Below are 19,113 nucleotides of genomic sequence, written 5' to 3'. Positions count from 1 at the left end.
AACAAAAGCAGTATAATCCTTGTAAGAATCTTCTTCTGCATAACATAAAGACCTTAAACCTAAATCTAGAACAGAAGAATTTAAGGATTTATTTATATCTGACTACTTCAAATATGACTTAAGATGGCTTGTAAATCTAAATATATATAAATTAGAATAATTTAAAATGGAACATAATCAACAGAAAAGATTAACAGTATTCTTAATACCTAATAATTAGATAGTTAATTATTTTAGCCGGGGTACTTAAAGGAAACATATTGATAACTTTGTTTAAGGCCTGTTATCTCTTCTATAATATGGATTTCATAATAGTTATTTAATAGTGCTGAAGCAAAAATTAAATAAAATTTAATTTTAATCAATTTATTTAATTAAATAAAATTTAAATTTAATTAATCAAACACGTAGTATATGCAAATCTTGGCACTCAATAAATAAAGGTTATTATTATTGTTATAAAGATTTCCGAAACACACATTTTCCTAAAACCTAATTCAAGGAGAAATATAATTTGTCAGTCCTCACATAAAGGCCACTAGCTGATACAGTGAATCACGTCTTTAAAAACTTTTTTACAAAAGGAAATTCACGTGTTGACCTTTATCAAAGCTGAGGGTATAATCTTGAGGGCATATTATATTTTACCTCAGTGAAGAATGTATTAATTTCAGAAGGTTTAAACAATATGACCTGATGAACTTACAAGGCAGAATGGACTTAGTTAAATCTTAAGTAATGTTAAGTTGACAAGTTCACTATAATTTTTCCCTCAAATACCAGATGTCCTAAACAGACTCTTAAGAAGAGTTCATAATTAAATCTTGTTAGAAATCAAAATTTATCATATTTACCTTGGTGGGTATACAATCCAAAGTCTTGAATTCATTCATATACTCATCTAAAAACACTTTAAAAGTGTTGACCCAAACTCTAACTGGAGATTCACTCCAATCACGCTGCTCAAGCCTCATGGTCTTCTCCAGAATCTGCTCAAATAGTGCATAGAGGTCTTTATACCGTATGCTTTTCCCATCATCTACCTAATAATAAATGAAGAAATGTAAGGTTTTATGAAACTATTTAAATATAAAATATTGATTCAACTTGCAATGGGTAGTATTCAGAATAAAGACTAGGAACCTGATGTACTTTCTAATGGGCATGCCCATGAGGTCATGTGATTTTTGTAAACTCTCACTCCACTGGAAATGTCTGCAGAGTAATACCTACTACATTTTAGTAAAACAGTAACAGTATTTTAAAGTTAAAGACAAAGTCCTGGGAATTTCTCCCATAAGTCTGGCTTTTTAACTATATCTGGCTGTAAAGATTATTTGCATCCGTCTTAATTACCTATCTCCCCATAAGTGAACCTTGTTTAGATAATTCCACTCTAAAATTGAAACAGTGAAGTCAGCAGCATGGTGGTTTGAGAAGACCTCCAAGTCTCTCCCCTTGAAGTTACAACAAGTTGGACAACAAAAGATTCCCTACTCAACACACAAACACGTCTAAGACATAGTGCAGGGACATCAGAAGGTAGGCATATCCAAGCAAACAGCAGAAAGAGGAGGTAGAAGGATAGAGACAGAAACCAAGCACAGTCTCCCTCTTGCCATGGCCCCAGCAAATGCAACAGTAGTGAAAGGCTGGAGTGCAACCCCCCACTGAGCAGACCAGACCAGACCAGAGAAGGAAGGGCACAGACAGCAACTGGGTCTGGGTGACTGGCACCCATTGAGATTGGGTCCAGGGTCAGGGGCAGTGAAATGGTGCAAAATAATCCCAGCACTGTGAAACCCTATTGGGCTGCAAAACCCATACTTCGGCAGATTGCAAAAGGGCTGAAGAAAACTTTCCAGCCTAAATGGTCTGTGACTAAACCCTACAAGGAAGAGAAGAACTGCAGGAACTCTCTTCCCCTTTGCCCATCCATCTCCCACCTATCTCGGTGCAGCCTAGTAGAAACAGCTAGATCAACTCAGAGCAGCCCTGCCTGCAGCTTCTGGAAACAGGAAGGCATTGCCAGGAACACACAGAAGACCCATAGCACACCCTCCCTTCCAATCATCGGGAATGGTACCACAAGCCATTGGTACCATAAAAGGAATGCCCACCTCCTGGGGAATACTGAGCATTTCTAGTGCCAAGGAAACACCAACCCTCAGAGATCCCGGAAGCCTCAGCAATGCAAATAAGAGAAAATTAAAAACTTGTAATTCTGGGGTGGCTCCATAGTGCAGTGGTTAGCACGTCTGCTTTGCATGCAGAAGGTCCTGGGTTTGTGCCCCAGGTGGAGCCATGGACTGTGTGCTGGGGGTGCCAGGCTCCGGGTGCGCTGGGCCCTGGGTGCACACCGCGAGCGTGTGGGGAGAGACACCCCGCCTTCAGGGATTCAGTTCTTTAGTTGATAAGTAGAAAAACTTCTACTTATCAACTAAAATTCTTTTAAAAAGCAGCTTTCCTTTACACAAATACCAGGCAGAAAAATAATCCATCAAGTACAATGACTAACCAAAATAGCAAGAGAATTCAGAAAGAAAATAAAAAATCTCTATAAAATAAACTTAAAGACATCAAAATATGTGATTTAAATCACAGAGCATTCAAGACTGCAGTTCTGAAAAAAATTGACAAGATACAAGAAAACTCAGAAAGGCAAATCAACAAACTCAGAAACAAAATCAACAAACAAAAGCAGTACTTCACCAAAGACACTGAAACTATAAAAAAGAACCAAACAAATTCTAGAGCTGAAAAATTCTAGAATAAAATAGATAAGAATGAACTAGCTATCTTAGAGCAGACCAGATGCAGGAAAGAATTAGTGACACAAAAGACAGAAATCTAGAAATGACCCTGCTGGAAGAGAGAGAACTGAGAGGAAGGAGAGGGGACAGGAGGAGGAATGGGAGGGGGAAGGGGAGGGGAAGGGAGGGAAGGGCTCTCTGCAGGGGAAGGGAGGGGAGGGAGGGGAGGGGAGGGGAGGGGAGTAATTATCTCAATCCAAAAAGGCCTTCTCCAAGGCACATTATATTAAAACTATCAAAAATTAACAAATTCTCAAGGAAGCCAGAGAAAAGAAGACAGTAACCTACAAAGGAAATCCCATTAAGTTATCATTGGATTTTTCTTAGCAGAAACCCTACAAGCTAGGAGAGACTGGAATCAAATATTCAAATTATTAAAAGAGAGAAATCACCAGTCAAGAATAATAGATCCAGAAAAGTTATCCTTTAGGTATGAGGGAGATATAAAGCCTTTTCCAGATATACAGAGACTGAGAGAATTTACAAACACAAGAGCTACATTACAGGAAATACTTGAAGGATGTTCTTCTTCCTGAAACAAAAAGACAAAAAGATACAAAACTACGAGCAAGACGACTAACAGACAGACAGAAGCAGGAAACTGCAACCCTTGTTGAGAATACGGTATCGAATACTTAAATATAGAAGTTAAAGGAGGTAAAAACATAAAAAAAGCAAATAGTTATTACAATTTGGAAATGAACTCACAGCATAAAAAGAGGTAATTTTTAACAACAAAAACATAAAAGGGGAAGGGTAAAAGACAACTTGCACAGGTGAATGGAGGTAAGATGCAATCAGGAAAAAAAAAAGGCTACTGTATATACGAAACTTTCTTTCGCATAAAAAAGGTAAACACACACATACAAATCTAGAAGTGAAGTGCATAACATTAAAAAAAGAGGATACAGAGGAGAAAATCATAGAATATCACCAAAGTAAAACAACACACAGAAATACAAGGAAAAGAAACAATGGAGACATTGAACTATCAGAAAACAAAAAAATAAAACAACTATAGGAAATCCTCATATATCAATAATAACCCTAAATGTAAGTGGACTGAACTCATCAATTAAAAAGCAGAGTAAGTAGGAAGTTGGATCAAAAACAAAATTCAACTATATGTTTTCAGGAGACACATCCCAGCTATAAGGATGGATAATGATACTCCAAGCAAATGGCATCCAGAGAAAAGCAGGTGTAGCCATACTTATACCTAACAAAATAAATTTCAAGATAAAAAAGGTAGCAAGAGACAAAGATGGACATTTTATAATGATAAAGGGGACAATACATGAAGACATAAAACTTATCAATATATATGCACCTAACTTGGGAGCACCAAAATATATAAAGCAACTATTAACAGAACTAAAAGGAGAAACTGACAAGAACACAATTATAGTAGGGGATTTAAATACCCCATTGATAGCTATAGACAGATCGTCCAAACAGAAAATCAATGGGAAAATATCTGCCTTAAATGGCACATTAGACTAAATGGACATAACCAGTATTTACAGATTTTTTTCATCCCAGAACACCAGAATATACATTTTTCTCTTGCAAACATGGGACATTCTCAAGGATAGACAATATGTTAGGACACAAAGCTAGCCGCAACAAATTTAAGAAGACTGAAATCATACCAGCCATATTCTCTGACCACAATGCTTTGAAATTGGAAATCGACTGCAAAAGAAAATAGGAAAAACTACAAAACTGTGGAGATTAAACAGCATGCTACTAAACAATGACTGGATCAAAGAAGAAATAAGAGATCAAAAGATACATGAGAATGATAATATGACATATCAAAATTTGGGTGATATAACAAAAATAGAAATTAGATGGAAGTTTATATCATTAACTGGCCTACCCCAAAGAATAAGAAAAATCTCAAATAAAGAACCTAATATTTCACCTTAAAGAAATAGAAAAAGAATAACAAAGCCCAAAGTCAGTAGAAGGAATAAAAAATTAGGGCAAAATTAAACAAAATAGAGAACAAAAAGACAGTAGAAAAAATTAAGGCAACAAAAGTTGATTCTTTGAAAAGCTTAATAAAATTGACAAATCCCTAGCTAGACTCACTAAGAAAAAAAGAGAAAAGATTCAAATAAAATCAGAAATGAAAGAGGGAGTTAAACAGACACCACATAAACACACGCGACAATACCAGAATACTACAAAAGTCTATAAGCCACCAAATTCGATAATCTAAAAGAAATGGACAAGTTCTTTAAAATATATGACCTTCCTAGACAGAATCATTAAAAACTGGAAAATATAAATAGACCAATCAACAGTAAGGGAATTTAAATAGTCATCAAAAACCTCTCAAAAAGTAAAAGTCCAGGACCAAACGACTTCACGAACGAATTCTACCAAACATTCAAAGAAGAGTTTATACCTATCCTTCTCAAACTCTTCCAAAAAACTGAAGAAGCAATACTTCCTTACTCATTTTATGAGGCAAACATTACCCTGATACCAAAACCTGGCAAGAACAACACAGAAAAAGAAAATTACAAAACAATATTGCTGCTAAATATAGATACAGAAATCCTAAACAAATTACGATCAAGTCAAGTATAATACATTAAGAAGATAATATATCACAATCAAGTGGGGTTCATTCCAGAGACACAAGGATGATTCGACATACACAAACTGATCAATGTGATACACCATATTAACAAAATAAAGGATAAAAATCATATGATCATATCAACAGATGCATAAAAAGCATGAGAAGATACAACATCTATTTATGATTAAAACACTCAATAGAGTAGGTATAGCAGGAAAGTATCTCAACACAATAAAGGCCATATATGAAAAATTCTCAGCTAACACCATATTGAATGGTGAAAACGGAAAGCCTCTTCTCTAAGATCAGGAATAAGACAAGGATGCCTACTCTCACCACTGTTATTCAAGACAATACTTGAAGTCCTAGCCAGAACAATCAGGCAAGAGAAAGAAATAAAAGATCCCAATTCTGAATGGAGAAGTAAAACTGTCACTTTCTGCAAATGACATGTTTCTTTATATAGAAAACCCTAAAGATTCCACCAAAAACCTATTAGAAACAATACAAATACAGTAAAGTTGCAGTACACAAAAATCAGGGTACAAAAATCCACTGCATTCCTATATTCTAACAATAAAATTTCATAAAATTAAAAAAAAGTTCCATCTGTAATTGCAACAAAAAAATAAAATAGCTAGGAATAAACCTAACAAAGGGTATGAAGGACCTAAACACTGAAACTACAAGATACTATTTTTAAAACGTGAAGACAAAAAATGGAAAGATATTCTATGTTCATGGATTGGAAGAGTCAACATAGTTAAAGTGGTCATATTACCCAAAGCAATATACAGATTTAATGCAATCCCAACAGCATTTCTCTAAGAACTAGAACAAAAAAATCTTCTAATTTGTATGAAACCAAAAGAACACAAACAGCTAAAACAATCCGGAGAAAAAAAGACAAAGCTGGAGGTATCACATTCCCTGACTTCAAATTATACCACAAAGTGACAATAATCAAAACAGTTTGGTAACTGTAGAAAAACAGATACACAGACCAATGGAATAGAGTTGAAAGTCCAAAAATAAACCCACATGTATATAGGCTACTAATTTTCAACAAAGAGTCAAAAACATACAATGAAGAAAAGAAAGCCTTTTCAATAAATGGTGCTGGGAAAAGTGGAAAGCTACTTGCAAAAGAATGAAACTTGACAGACTGCTATTTGACACGATACACAAAAATTAACTCACAGTGGATTAAAGACCTAAATATAAGACCTGAAACAATTAAATACATAGTAGAAAACATAGATACTAAATTTACGAACCTTGGTCTCAGGATTTTATGAATTTCACCCAAAAAAGCAAGGGAGATAAAAGCAAAAATAAATGAATGGAACTATATCAAACTTAAAAGCTTCTGCACAGCAAAAGAAACAACAACAAAAAGGCAACCAACTGAATGGGAAAGGATATCTGCAAACCTCTCTGATAATGGGCTAATATCTAAAATATATAAAGAACTCATACAACTCAACAACAAAAACAATCCAAGGAAAAAATGAGCAGAGGACCTGAAGATACTTTTCCCAAGAAGACATACAAATGACCAACAGATAAAGAAAAGATGCTCAACTTCACTAGCTATAAAAGAAATGCAAATCTAAACCACAATGAGGTACCACCTCATGCCTGTTAGAATGGCTATGATTAACAAGACAAGAAATAATAAGTGTTGGAGAAGATATGGAGAAAAAAGAAGCCTCATACACTACTGGTGGGAATGTAAAATGGTACAGCCACAACAGAAAACAGTATGGAGTTTCCTCAAAACATTAAGAATAGAGCTACCATACGACCCAGCAATCCCTCTTCTGGGTATCTACCCAAAACAATTTGAAAACATTAATCATGAAGACATATGTACCCCTATAGTGTTCACTACAGCACTATTCACAGTGGCCAAGACATAGAAAGAAACAACCCAAATGTCTTTCAATGGATCACTGGACGAAGAAGCTGTGGTACATACATACAATGGAATACTACTCGGCTATAAGAAAAGATGAAATACTGCCATTTGTGGATAGATCTTGAGAGTACTATGCTAAGTGAAGTAAATCAATAGAAAAAGAGAAGAATCATATGATTTCTCCTGTGGGATATAAAACAGAAAACAACAAATAAATAATCAAAAAACTCGCTGACACATACAACAGTATGGTGGTTATCAGAAGGGAAGTAGTGGGGGGTGGTGACTGAAGAGAGTAAAAGAGGTCAAATATGTGGTGACAGAAGAAAACTAAACTTTGGGTGATGGGCGAGAACACAATGCAATATACAGATGATGTATGTATTATATTGTACACTTGAAACTTATATAATCCTATTAACCAATGTCACTAAAAATTTTAATTTTAAAAAAAGGAAAAAAAAGAGTGAATCATTGAATCTTTGCCTAATGATACAGCAAGTAACTGTCTTTATTTTATTTTTCCATAGAAGAGTGATATGCCTACAGTAACATATTACTTGCAAAGGAATCTACATGGAATTCCTTTTAACTATTTAAATGAGTCTGGAATCTTTATAGAAGGAAAAAAAAGACTTCAGGTGACCAAAAAAGTGTTGTATACATTTAGAACTTATTTCTCTTTCACCTCCTCAGAATTAGAAGTTGAAATTTTTTGATACATGGTTAGAAAACTACTATTAAGCTCTGCTTCATAATGTTAGCTCTTCCTATGAAATTCAAAGTGTACTGGAGCATCCAACAACCCTGAATCTCTAATCTAGGAAATATAGGTAGGAAGCAGAGAAAGAGATGAGCATAAGTAGTTGGTCAGGCTTAGAAAAAAATTTGCTGACATTGTCCCTATCCAAACTTAATCATTTGCCATAGCCTGATTACTACTTTATTATGGTCTTGAAATTCCTGCTCTTTCAGACCATATGGTTCCAATTATTAAAAGGTAAAAAATCTTATACTGAGAATGAAAAAGTAGAAGATACAAGAAAGTTTTCCTAAAGAAGCTATGGTACATATATATACAATGGAATATTACTCAGCCATAAGAAGAGATGAAATACTGCCATTTGTGACAACACAGACGGACCTCGAGATAATCATGCTAAGCAAAATAAGCCAGACAGAAAAAGTTGAAAATCATATGACATCACTTATATGTGGGATATAAACCTAAAAGTAACAAATGAACAGGACAAACAAACAGAGACTCATGGACATGGACAATAGACTAGAAGTTAACAGAGGGTAGGGGGGAAGGGGTAGAGGGAGGTAGGTGAGATAAAGGGGGCCAAATATGTGGTGACAGAAAGAAATCTAATTATGGGAGGTGAACTCACAGTGTAAATATATATATGCCTACTGTTAAAGTGTACAACTGAAACTTATTGGATTTCATTAACCAATGTCACCATAAAAAATAAATTAAAAAAAAGTTTTCCTGTTTCACTTTTCACAATGAATTATAGATTGAACAAAGAAAACCCAAATAAATACAAATTATTATTTTATAGAATAAATATAATTCAGACACTAATACAGATTCTATAGATCAAAGCATTATTAGACACTTTAGCATCAAAAATAAATTTTCTAAAACATAACCAATATAGGAAAGTACGAAGTAAATTTGAAAGTGATATAAACTGATGTAGAAATCAGTGAACAAAACTGTTCTAATGATACTGGAAAAAAATTGTGTAAGTCCACATCTATAAAAAAATAGAAGCTAGAGCTAAAGGATTATGAAAAGTCAAAATAGTAGAGAGCCGCTGGAGTGAAACAGAATCATATCCAGAATATCTAAATTCGATATCTTAATAAGATAAAAATATACCTATGGAGGGAAAAAGAAAACTTCTCAAGGAAATTCGAGGAAGCCATTAATCTGAGGTCAGTCAGTATGCTTTTCCCTACCCATCCCTGAGACAATAGCAAGGAACTAGAGAAATCTCTAGTTCAACATGTCCTCTGTATTATATTCTACAGTACTGATAAATTTTTCATATGTTGAACTACTGAATTTATTCTAACACTGTCCAACTTACCGCCAATGCAGAGGAATAAAAGCTGAAGATATTCTGCCGAAATTCTTTCAGGGCTTTTTTAAATACAACGTCCACTAGTGTGTCTTTCTTGCTGTCTTCATTATCTAGGTCATTCATCTGGGGACCACAGAAAGGGTTTTATACACAATCAACTAATTGAAAAGAGGTCAATACAACAGTGGACACATACTGTTTTTTCAACAATCACTGCCCTGAAAGTGCAAGCCACTGCTATTATGAGACTCAGGTAAAAGCACAATTAGATAGCCAAAGTTTTATTACTACTAGATGATTTCTAATGTCTCTTTTAACATTTATGATTCTATAGTTCTGCTATCAGAAAAACAACTTCAAGTGTGCAATGATAAGCCTCACCTTCGCATATAGAATATATAATAGAGTAAAATAGAAGTTGACAGTAAAACTTAAAACCTTAAATCCTGTCTACTCAGTCTATGGCATATCATATTATTTGCACCTTCCTGGCAAAGAGTAAACCACCTAACTTCCTGAAGCATATGTCACCTAGTTCTTGAGGGGCCATATCCTGATATATACAAGTATTTCATAGTCAAAATCGCTCAGGAGCCTAACTCAGCATGCAAAGTATACCTTTTTCAAAAGAAATTCATCCATGCTTTTTAAATCACTGGCACTTGCTATGATCTGGACAGAGTCATTTTGCCAATGCATAGACTCCAAAGCCACGCTGCTGATCTTCACACTTCGCTTGCGCTTTGCCTTTGGAGAAGGCTCTTTGTTCTCTTTGAACTCCTTCCGGGAACTACCAGGCAATTCTGGGCTCAAAGGAGGTGTTGGGTGATACCGAGCTGATTCTACAATTCAAGATTGAGTGGCCAAAAAAAAAAAAGAAAAGAAAAAGAAAGAAGAAATTTAGTAAAAATATTGAAATCTCCACATCCTCCTTTTTAAGTTTAAGTTCCATTAGTGAGCCACCGTAGGAAACACATGTAAATATCTGAAAAGGAAAGTAACATTAATATTTGAGGTCAGGCAGTTAGGCAATAAATCCTGATTATACACTTGTACAGAAAATCTACTTAAGTGTTACCACTTTTCAATGGGAAATGCTATCATGTCTCCCAAGGAGCTAAGGTCTGATATTGAAAACCTAGATGGAAGTGTCTTGTAGAACTTGAAGCCCAGATCCCAAAAACCTCAGTCTCAAAGAAAAGAAAGAGTACACAATCACACTAGCATGTTAAATGCTGATTGTTAACCCAGTCATTGCCTTACTGTATCTGTTTGAAAGAGTGAAGTTTGATAATTATTATTTCCTTATTAGGAGCTAAAGCCATAATAGATATAATAATATTTTCTGGTGTTAGCCTGGCAATCTGTTTAGGCTCACTTCTGCTTCAGTCTCTTTTGTATTTAGGATTTTCTTATACATCTCCCAAATAACAGAATTTCTCAGAGAATTCCTGGAATGAACTGGCTTTGTATATAAAACTGGAAAGCACAACACATTTTTTTCTGCAAATGTTTACACCAGAAAAACTGGATTCCATGTAGTCCATTATAATCTAGAACTACACTGGATTATCCAAAACCCTACCTGGGGCTTGTTGAGAATGTTGGCCCCTTCTCGTTTCACATACCTGTTAGTTTCCCCCATTTGTAGTCATCATACCCTCTGTCAATGGTAAAAGCTAAATCTGATAATGGGGGGAAAAAAAAAAAAGGAGCCTACTTCTAAATGCTTAATTCTACCTCAGGCAAGAACTGAAACAAACTCAATTTCAGATACAGCATCAGAATAAAAATTATTAAGATACAGGATACAAGTACATTCAAATCAGTATCACCTGATTTTAATTCCATTATATAATCTAATTATATGATGATCTAATTTCATTTAGCAAAGTCGATATTATTCTTATAATAAAATGATGATTACTAAAGAAACTGTCTATAATCCTATTTCACCATTAAAAACAAGGGCTACCTTAATAAATTTCTACCCAAAGATAAATAAAAAGCTACAATCCTAATTTTTATACATGTATCCTTATGAACACACACATAATGACATCTGCTAATAATATATGTTTCAAATAAAGAGGTTTATGCTTCCTTCTTGGAAAATATAACTGAAAAAAAATTTTAATTTACAATGATTACTTTAAACCAAATGAGATATAAGAAACTGATCCTCTTAGTAATTTAATGGTAAGGAATTCCAAATCTTCCAAACTGAAATAGTAGTCACAATTTGTTATTAGTCTTAACCATAAGTTTGCCAACTGATAGGAGCAAAGCCACAAGACACAAAAACAAGGCTCTAACGATATTTCCATTTTTTTCCTCTGACACACAGGTACCTCTGACCCATCTACTCCTATATGAAGCTTGATGATCTTTCCTCCTTGTCCCTTTATCTTATCCTAGATACCAGAAGTTTTGTTTGCTTATTGTAATTAGGTCTGTTCTATCTTTAAGAGATCTTTTCCTAGGACTTCTTTCTGTTTTATTCAATACTTGTATTTCACCCACCCACTGGTATTTCACACTCATAAACACATATCCACCTTTGATGCTGAAAATACCTGCCATCTTTACATAGTAATTAAAAACTCTCATATATGCTTGAGCAAATGGCTTGGGAAGAATGGGATAATCTATTAGTGGGATTAGTAACTGGTTAGTTATTAATTCTAACATTTAGAAAGGCAAGTTTTTGGGGGTTAGCATGTCTGCTTTACATGCAGAAGGTCCAGGGTTCGCACCCCAGGTAGAGCCACGGACCATAACCCGGGTGCACCAGGCCCCGAATGTGTGGGAAGAAACGCTCCACCTTCATAGGAAACGGCAATATCCATAGGTCAGAGGTGGAAGTTGTGGGGTGGGGGGTAATTAAAGATGGGAAACGGCAATATCCATAGGTCAGGGGTGGAAGTTGCGGGGTGGGGGGTAATTAAAGACGAGAAAAAAAAAAGGCACGTTTTCTCAACATATGAACTAACTTGGTATTTTCAAATGTGTTATGATTGATGCCTAGAAAGTTAAAATAACCATTATAAAGACCCAGGCACTGACATATGGTAGATTCCGAATACAGAGCACAGTGGTTAAGAATGTGGAATCTGGTGCTAGACTGCCTGGATTCAAATCTCAGCTCTGCCAATTACTATACATGTATAAGTAAATAACTTCTGTGTGCCTCAGTTTTCTCATCAATAATAATCACACCAACTTCAAAAAATTATTGTGAGGATCAATGCCTTTGTATGTAGTAAACACTCAGATATTAGCTGCTGTTATTAGTTTTTACTAATAATACATATTTGTTAAGTGAGTGCATAATGGCTATAGTACAACACTTTAGAAAACTGAGGCTAAGCAAAGAAAATCACAACCATTCTTGAAGTTGTCATTGCTCCACTGTTTTATGCCACATTTCCTTGGAACTTCTATTATAGGTACAATGTGATTTTAGAGTTATCTTTTTAGTTAAGGAAGAATTTAACAATCCTGGTCCTATCTCATTAGAATACCTAGCCACGGGGTGCCATTACAAATACTAGAGCAATAGCAAACTTTCAGAAGAAGTAAACAGGAATTATGAAAACAATTGCCACCCTTTGTTCATTTTTACCATCTGGAAACTGATGAGTTGGAATCATATCTGAGCCAGCAAAGAGTGCCGAAACCTCTGGCTGGGTGGCAGGTTTCACTCTGGTAGTCTTCTTCTCCCCTTGTTTCCCTTTGGCCCAGAATCTCATCCTAGGTCTCTGAGGTCTATTTTAAAAAAAAAAGGTAAAAATGGAAATCAGCGCATCCCCAGTGATAATACTTGCACATCACTATAAGCTACATAAAAATCTTTCACATACATTAGTTCATTTAACCTTCACACATAAATTTAATAATATTTAATTTTCGATTTTGCATTTAAACTTCATCTGAAAGGTAAATAGTTTCCTTGTCTTAAATACCGAAGATGACCCAGAGATATTAAATTAGTCCCTAAAATAAATGGTTACAAAGCAGTGGAACTAGGATCCCACATCAGGTTTTCTAATTCCTGAACTGGTATCTCTTCATTCTTGTCCTCCTTCCAGCTTGGATTTAGTGTACAAATAATTTAACAAGAAATAAAATACTTTTAAAGGAATCACTGATATGCCATCACTCTAAAACATACTAGTTTACATTTTTGGGGGTAATTTTCTTCCAGTCTTTATCCATAAGCATGCCCATTTTTACACCATTGTAATCATGATGCAGATACAATTTTAAATCTTTCTACTTACCATTTTGATAAAGGTTTTACTGTTATTCTTATATTCATGAATCAATTTTAATAATTAACAAAAGCCATCACTTACTTTAGTTATCTTACTAAGTTATCTTTGCTGAGTAACAGTGCTAAGTGCTGGTATGGGATTATGTTATTTAATCATAACAAATGTATTTCAAATTATGATAACCATTTCACAGGTGAGAAACTGGAGGCTTAAACATTAGGTAACTTTCCCAAGGTTATACAGCCAGTGAGTGACAAAGTTGAGAATCATACCTATATGCTATATTGCCTCATTCTTAGTGCTTATATACTCTCTCCTATCACATAAATCAAGGAACCACCTTGAGAAAATTACAACAGCTTACAATATATCATGTATTCTAACACCATAATAGGAGGCTTATTTGTACATTGTTTGTTCCTTTGTATGTTCACTGAGTCAATCAAAAAAATATTTGAGCATCTACTAGGAGCCAGGTTTAATGCCTTACATATGATATGTCTAATATTCATAACTACAACTGACCCTTAAACAATATGGGGATTAGGGGCGCCAACCCCCTGAGCAGTTGAAAATCTGTATATAACTTTTGACTCCTGAAAAATTTAACTACTAATTGCCTACTGTTAATAAATAGATATAATTACCTTACCATGAGCAAAGTGAGGCTCAGAGGGCTAACAGAACTGGAAGTTAAAATAAGGTCTATCTGGTTTTAAAGTCCATGTTCTTTTTTAAAGCTTATTATTAAACTTCTACATACATTTTCATTCCTTTTCTGCTCCCTAGGGTCAACCCTTCTGAATTGACTTAAACTGATTCTTTTAATGGTCATGCTACTTATATTGCTATCATATGTCATCACAGATAATGATTAAGCATGTTCTACCACTTCTGTTCTACACCCTCCACAAACACAGACATGCCATGCCCCTAATAGAATCATATCATAATTATAGTTAAAGCAATATTCAGCATTTTCTTTTAATAATATTCACTATTTTTATTATGTAAATATTGATAACTGAGGCATGGAGTTCCTTGAAAAACCTATTTTATTCTAGAGTTAATAAATGTTTTGTTTTACACTTCCCTACTTTTCTACATACAATTCACCTCCAAGTGTTTCTCTATTTATGTATATCTCCTCTCAACATGTTAAAATATAGAAGGTATTCACTCCATCAGTTTTGTGTTCTTGAAATCTCCCCCAGAGCCTTCTAACCTGCTCCAATTTGGCATGGTTTCCCTCAGTCTTTGGTGTACAACTATCATTTGAAAAGCTACTTTCCCTGTCATAATGGAGATTCCTTTTGTCACTATCATTTTACAATGACATGTTTTTTGGCACGGATCTATTTTTATCCATTATGTTGGACCCTCAGTGGGCCTTTTCAATCTAGAAACTTATAACCTTTAGTTCTATAAAATTTATTTCAATTACTTTAATGATTTGCTGCCCTTCGTTTTCTTTATTCTGTCTTTCCAGAGCTCCTATCACTGGGTTACTGGAGCTCCAAAACTGCCCCTCTAATTTTATCTTTTCTTGTCTCTTCCATCTCTTTGGCTATTTGCTCAACTTTCTGAGATACGCCCTCAACTTACTTTCTAACTCTTCTGAGTTGTTTCTTTATGCTATTATATTTTTAATTTTCAAAAGCTCTTTTTATTATGAATGTTCCCTTTTCACATACTCTGCTTTCGTGGATATAGATATATTTATGTATGCAGAAAGTCTGCTGATAGTTGTACTTGTCTTAAAGTTTTTTTCCCCTGCATAGTTTATTTCTTCCAAGTTGTATTTTATCCATTAGTTTTTTTCCCAAGTTGTATTTTATCCATTAGCTTCTTTCACATGTTTCCTCAAATGTGTGGTGATCAAAAACAGGGTTTTAAAAAAAAAAAAGCTGTTTGAAAGCTCTCATGTGCATTGTTGGGGCTTCCAAACTGTGGTTTCCAAACTGTGGTTTCCCTTGTATGGTTATCTGGCTGGTCTGTTTTGCAGGGAAATGCCTGATACCAATATCTCTAGGTCTGTCCTAGAGGGTGGGACAAAAATTCCGAAAGACTCCCTGAACCACCTGCTTATAGGGGTATATGAAATGTGGAATCTGAGTCGAAAAAAGCTGGGAGGTTTTAACATTCATTATGTAAACATTCACTAAATCCCCTGTACCAAGCATGTACCCTAGTCCTCAACTGTATCTGGTAACCTCTCAGTGCAGAGATTTTTTGTTTATCTTTTCCAAGGAATAAATCTCCTATTTTCTGCTAGGATTGGGGCAGATCGGTCAACTTGATGTTTCTTTCTGAGCTTTACTGAGTTAGTTTAAGATTCAGCTTTCTCCTATCAAGACATTTAACATTTATTTACTTTTTGGATTCCACAGTTTTCTTATGGTTGTCTCCTATTGCGCTGCTGTTGTTTTTTGTCCTGTATAGGTTTTGTCATTTTAGCAATTTTGGAAAAGGAAGTGGAAATTAAATTATTATATATTTAATCTGCTATCTCCACCTGTATATTCTTACTATTATGTCGTATCTTGCTTGCCAAAATGTGATCTCCAACATAATCTACTCTGGATTTGGGTTACCTTGCATGATGCCTCTATAGTCATTAAAGAAGAGGTCTTTAATATGATTATGAACCAGACAGATTTCGGTGTGATCTTCAAGTGCTCAATGAGGGCCTGAATGCCTTATATAACACAATAAAGAACAAAGGTATTTGTCTGACAAATAAAAATTCCATGTACTCTCTTAGAGAGAATAGATTTATTTCCTGAAAGTCTTTTCCAGTTCCATTTGCAGTACACTTAACTCAGAATAGAATCCAAGTCCAAAGCTGGAAAATACTTTCAATTTCATCTAGTCTAATTTCTTTTCTTTCACATCAAAAAATCACAAGTCATACAATGATTTAAAGATTTCACCCAAATCATACTGCTAAACATATAGAAAGATAAAGCTCATTTTATATATCTGATGTGCTTGTCACACACACAGCAGGTATTTAATATTTGTTGAGAACAGTTACATTTCAAAACGAGCTGCTCTATCAATTATGCTTTTAAAAAGAGACTCAGTACTTAACTATAGAGAATTAGAAAATAAAATTATATTATCCCTATTAACTCTCAGGGTATACTTTATACCTTATATCCGAATCTGAAGACTTCTGTCTCACTGCCAACTTAGTAATCTCTCCTTGAGACATAGTCTTATGAAGCTTTGCTTCTTCATCAACTGAAGAAAACCGCTGTGAGGTCTGTAATAAGTATATACGTGAAAGACTTTAAAACCAAGAAACTACATCATAGTACTGTAATTAAAACTCAGGTTATAGAATTTAAGAATTATACCTATTAAAAAACATAGAAAATATATTAATATTATTCAGAGAGTCTATGAAATAAAAGAACCTACTTAAAAAAAATGATTAACTTTCTAAAGTAATTTGAAGTAAAGAGAACTTGGGTCAATGAAAATGCTGAAAAGGACCTACCAGCTCATGTTTTCTGACAATTTTACAAAGACTATCAAGTAGAAAGGTAAGAAAAAAGTCAAAACCATCTAAAGATACAGACAAAAGATCCAGGATCTGATAAATATAGAATGCTAGTTCTTTCATACTTCCTTTTATTTGTCCCTAAAAGATGATAATTATTTTTATGGCTTAACTTGCTATTATAGATTCTTATTATATCCAGTCAAAGATTTAAAAGAACAAGAACACAGGAAGATAAGGAAAACCAAAGTACCAAAGAATAAAAAATTATTATCACCAATAATTGTCTAAGTTATAAACAAATTACATGGCTATCAAACTGGAACCTGAATTTCAGTTGGCAATTCTTGTTCCATTTGTTTACAGTGTGCCTTTTTAAAGACAATTCCATTTGGAGGAGAGAATTTCTTGTTACCATTTCAAGTAATTTCCTAGTATTTCATTCTTCTATAGTTATAATATCTTTTCTTCAGCCCTTTAGTCTGCTTGACTATGGCCTTATCAACAGAAATGATCCTGAGTTGTTAAAATTAAGAACAAACTTCTGCTTCCGGCAAAGATAGAGTAACAGGAACCTGTTTTATCCTCTTGCCTGAAACAACCCAAGTTAAAATCAGAAACATAATAAAACCCCACATAAAATAATATGAAACAGCAGTTATCAAGATGACAAACAGTTATCCTGAGAGATGGGAAACATCTCTCAGTTTCCCATCTCTAGCTTAGTGCCTTGAGACAGTTTCTAGGCTGTTACACAAAGAGGGGGAATCCAGGCAAATCTTGGCTGACTCTGAGTTGAACACACGAAGCTGAAAATCCAGAGAGACCAAGGTAACCAGAAACCAAAAGACAGAGTACTGGAGAGAGAGATGCACAAAGATCATCAGAGGGTCCCCGCTGAGAATTTACTGAGTACTAAGCAACATTTCTGTGTCAGACAACTACCCAAGACCAGGTAAAGGACCACCTGAAAGGATTAAAGGTAATAGTGCTCAGTACTCACAGAAGGCCAGTAATAGTGCCTGTGCCCAAGAGTAACAGAACATAACCTAATGATTCCCAGGGCATTGGGTAAAGCACACAGAAAATCTTGCCTCAACAGTCTAAACTAAGTACTGCTCTGTTTGAGCCTAACAAATCTTTACTTAATAGTAAAATGATTACAGCAGTCAAGCTAATTAACATATCATCTCCGCACACAGTTACCTTATTTTTCCTTTGGTGGTGAGAGCACCTGAAATCTACTCCCTTGACAAATTTCCAGTACTCAACACAGTAAGCCTAATAAACCTTAAAAGGAAGACATAAAAGGACCAAGGTGCTTCTAGAATAAGTCTCTGGAATATTGCTGGAATATATCAGGCTTAAGAATATTAATCAAATATAAAAGTATCCAGCGTCCAACATGGCAAAATTCAGAAAGTCGGGCATCCAGTAAGAAATAACTAGGCATGCAAAGAATTAAGAATATATACCGAGAATGAGGAGAAAAATCAATCCATCTATAATGACTCAAAACGGACACAAATGTTACTGAGTACTAGTAGATTAGAGAACTAACTAAAGAAAAAGAACTTAAAATGGCATGTGATTCACGGTGACATATTTTTAAAGGCATCACTTCTGGAGAAAAAACAAGGTAAAGAGGAAAATTTAGAATCCAGCAAGGCAAAAGAGAAGTAAAATAATGGAGGGCTCAACATTGCCTCTACTACCACACACACAAAAGACAAACCCAAAACAGGTTATCTAAAAGAAACTGAACTTTGCTACACAGGCAGAAGAGAAAGTTCTTGAATTCATTATCTTATAAACTAACCCCACTGCATAAAACAAATAAATTAAAACATACATAATCTACATAAGCTACAATAAGAAAACAAATAAAACGAAAACCAAAAT

The 19,113-nt window shown here is 34.6% G+C and overlaps 1 protein-coding gene across 10 annotated transcripts in view; it reads right to left on the bottom strand.

Moving 5' to 3' along the window:
* MYO9A (myosin IXA) overlaps positions 1 to 19,113 on the bottom strand; it is a 239,386-nt gene that overhangs the window by 49,475 nt on the left and 170,798 nt on the right. For all 10 annotated transcript variants that reach the window (XM_025040332.1, XM_025040333.1, XM_025040331.1 and 7 more), the window contains 5 exons: positions 16,859 to 16,971; positions 13,052 to 13,194; positions 10,045 to 10,268; positions 9,433 to 9,549; positions 855 to 1,043 (listed from right to left, as the gene is read on the bottom strand). In XM_025040332.1, coding sequence (XP_024896100.1) covers positions 855 to 1,043; positions 9,433 to 9,549; positions 10,045 to 10,268; positions 13,052 to 13,194; positions 16,859 to 16,971 — 786 coding nt within the window. The remainder of the gene's footprint in view (positions 1 to 854; positions 1,044 to 9,432; positions 9,550 to 10,044; positions 10,269 to 13,051; positions 13,195 to 16,858; positions 16,972 to 19,113) is intronic.

This window comes from Pteropus alecto, unplaced genomic scaffold (assembly GCF_000325575.1).
Source record: "Pteropus alecto unplaced genomic scaffold, ASM32557v1 scaffold38, whole genome shotgun sequence".
Lineage (NCBI taxonomy): Eukaryota > Metazoa > Chordata > Mammalia > Chiroptera > Pteropodidae > Pteropus > Pteropus alecto.
The sequence above is the reverse complement of the archived record's forward strand: the minus strand, read 5'-3'. Positions and strand labels throughout refer to the sequence as shown.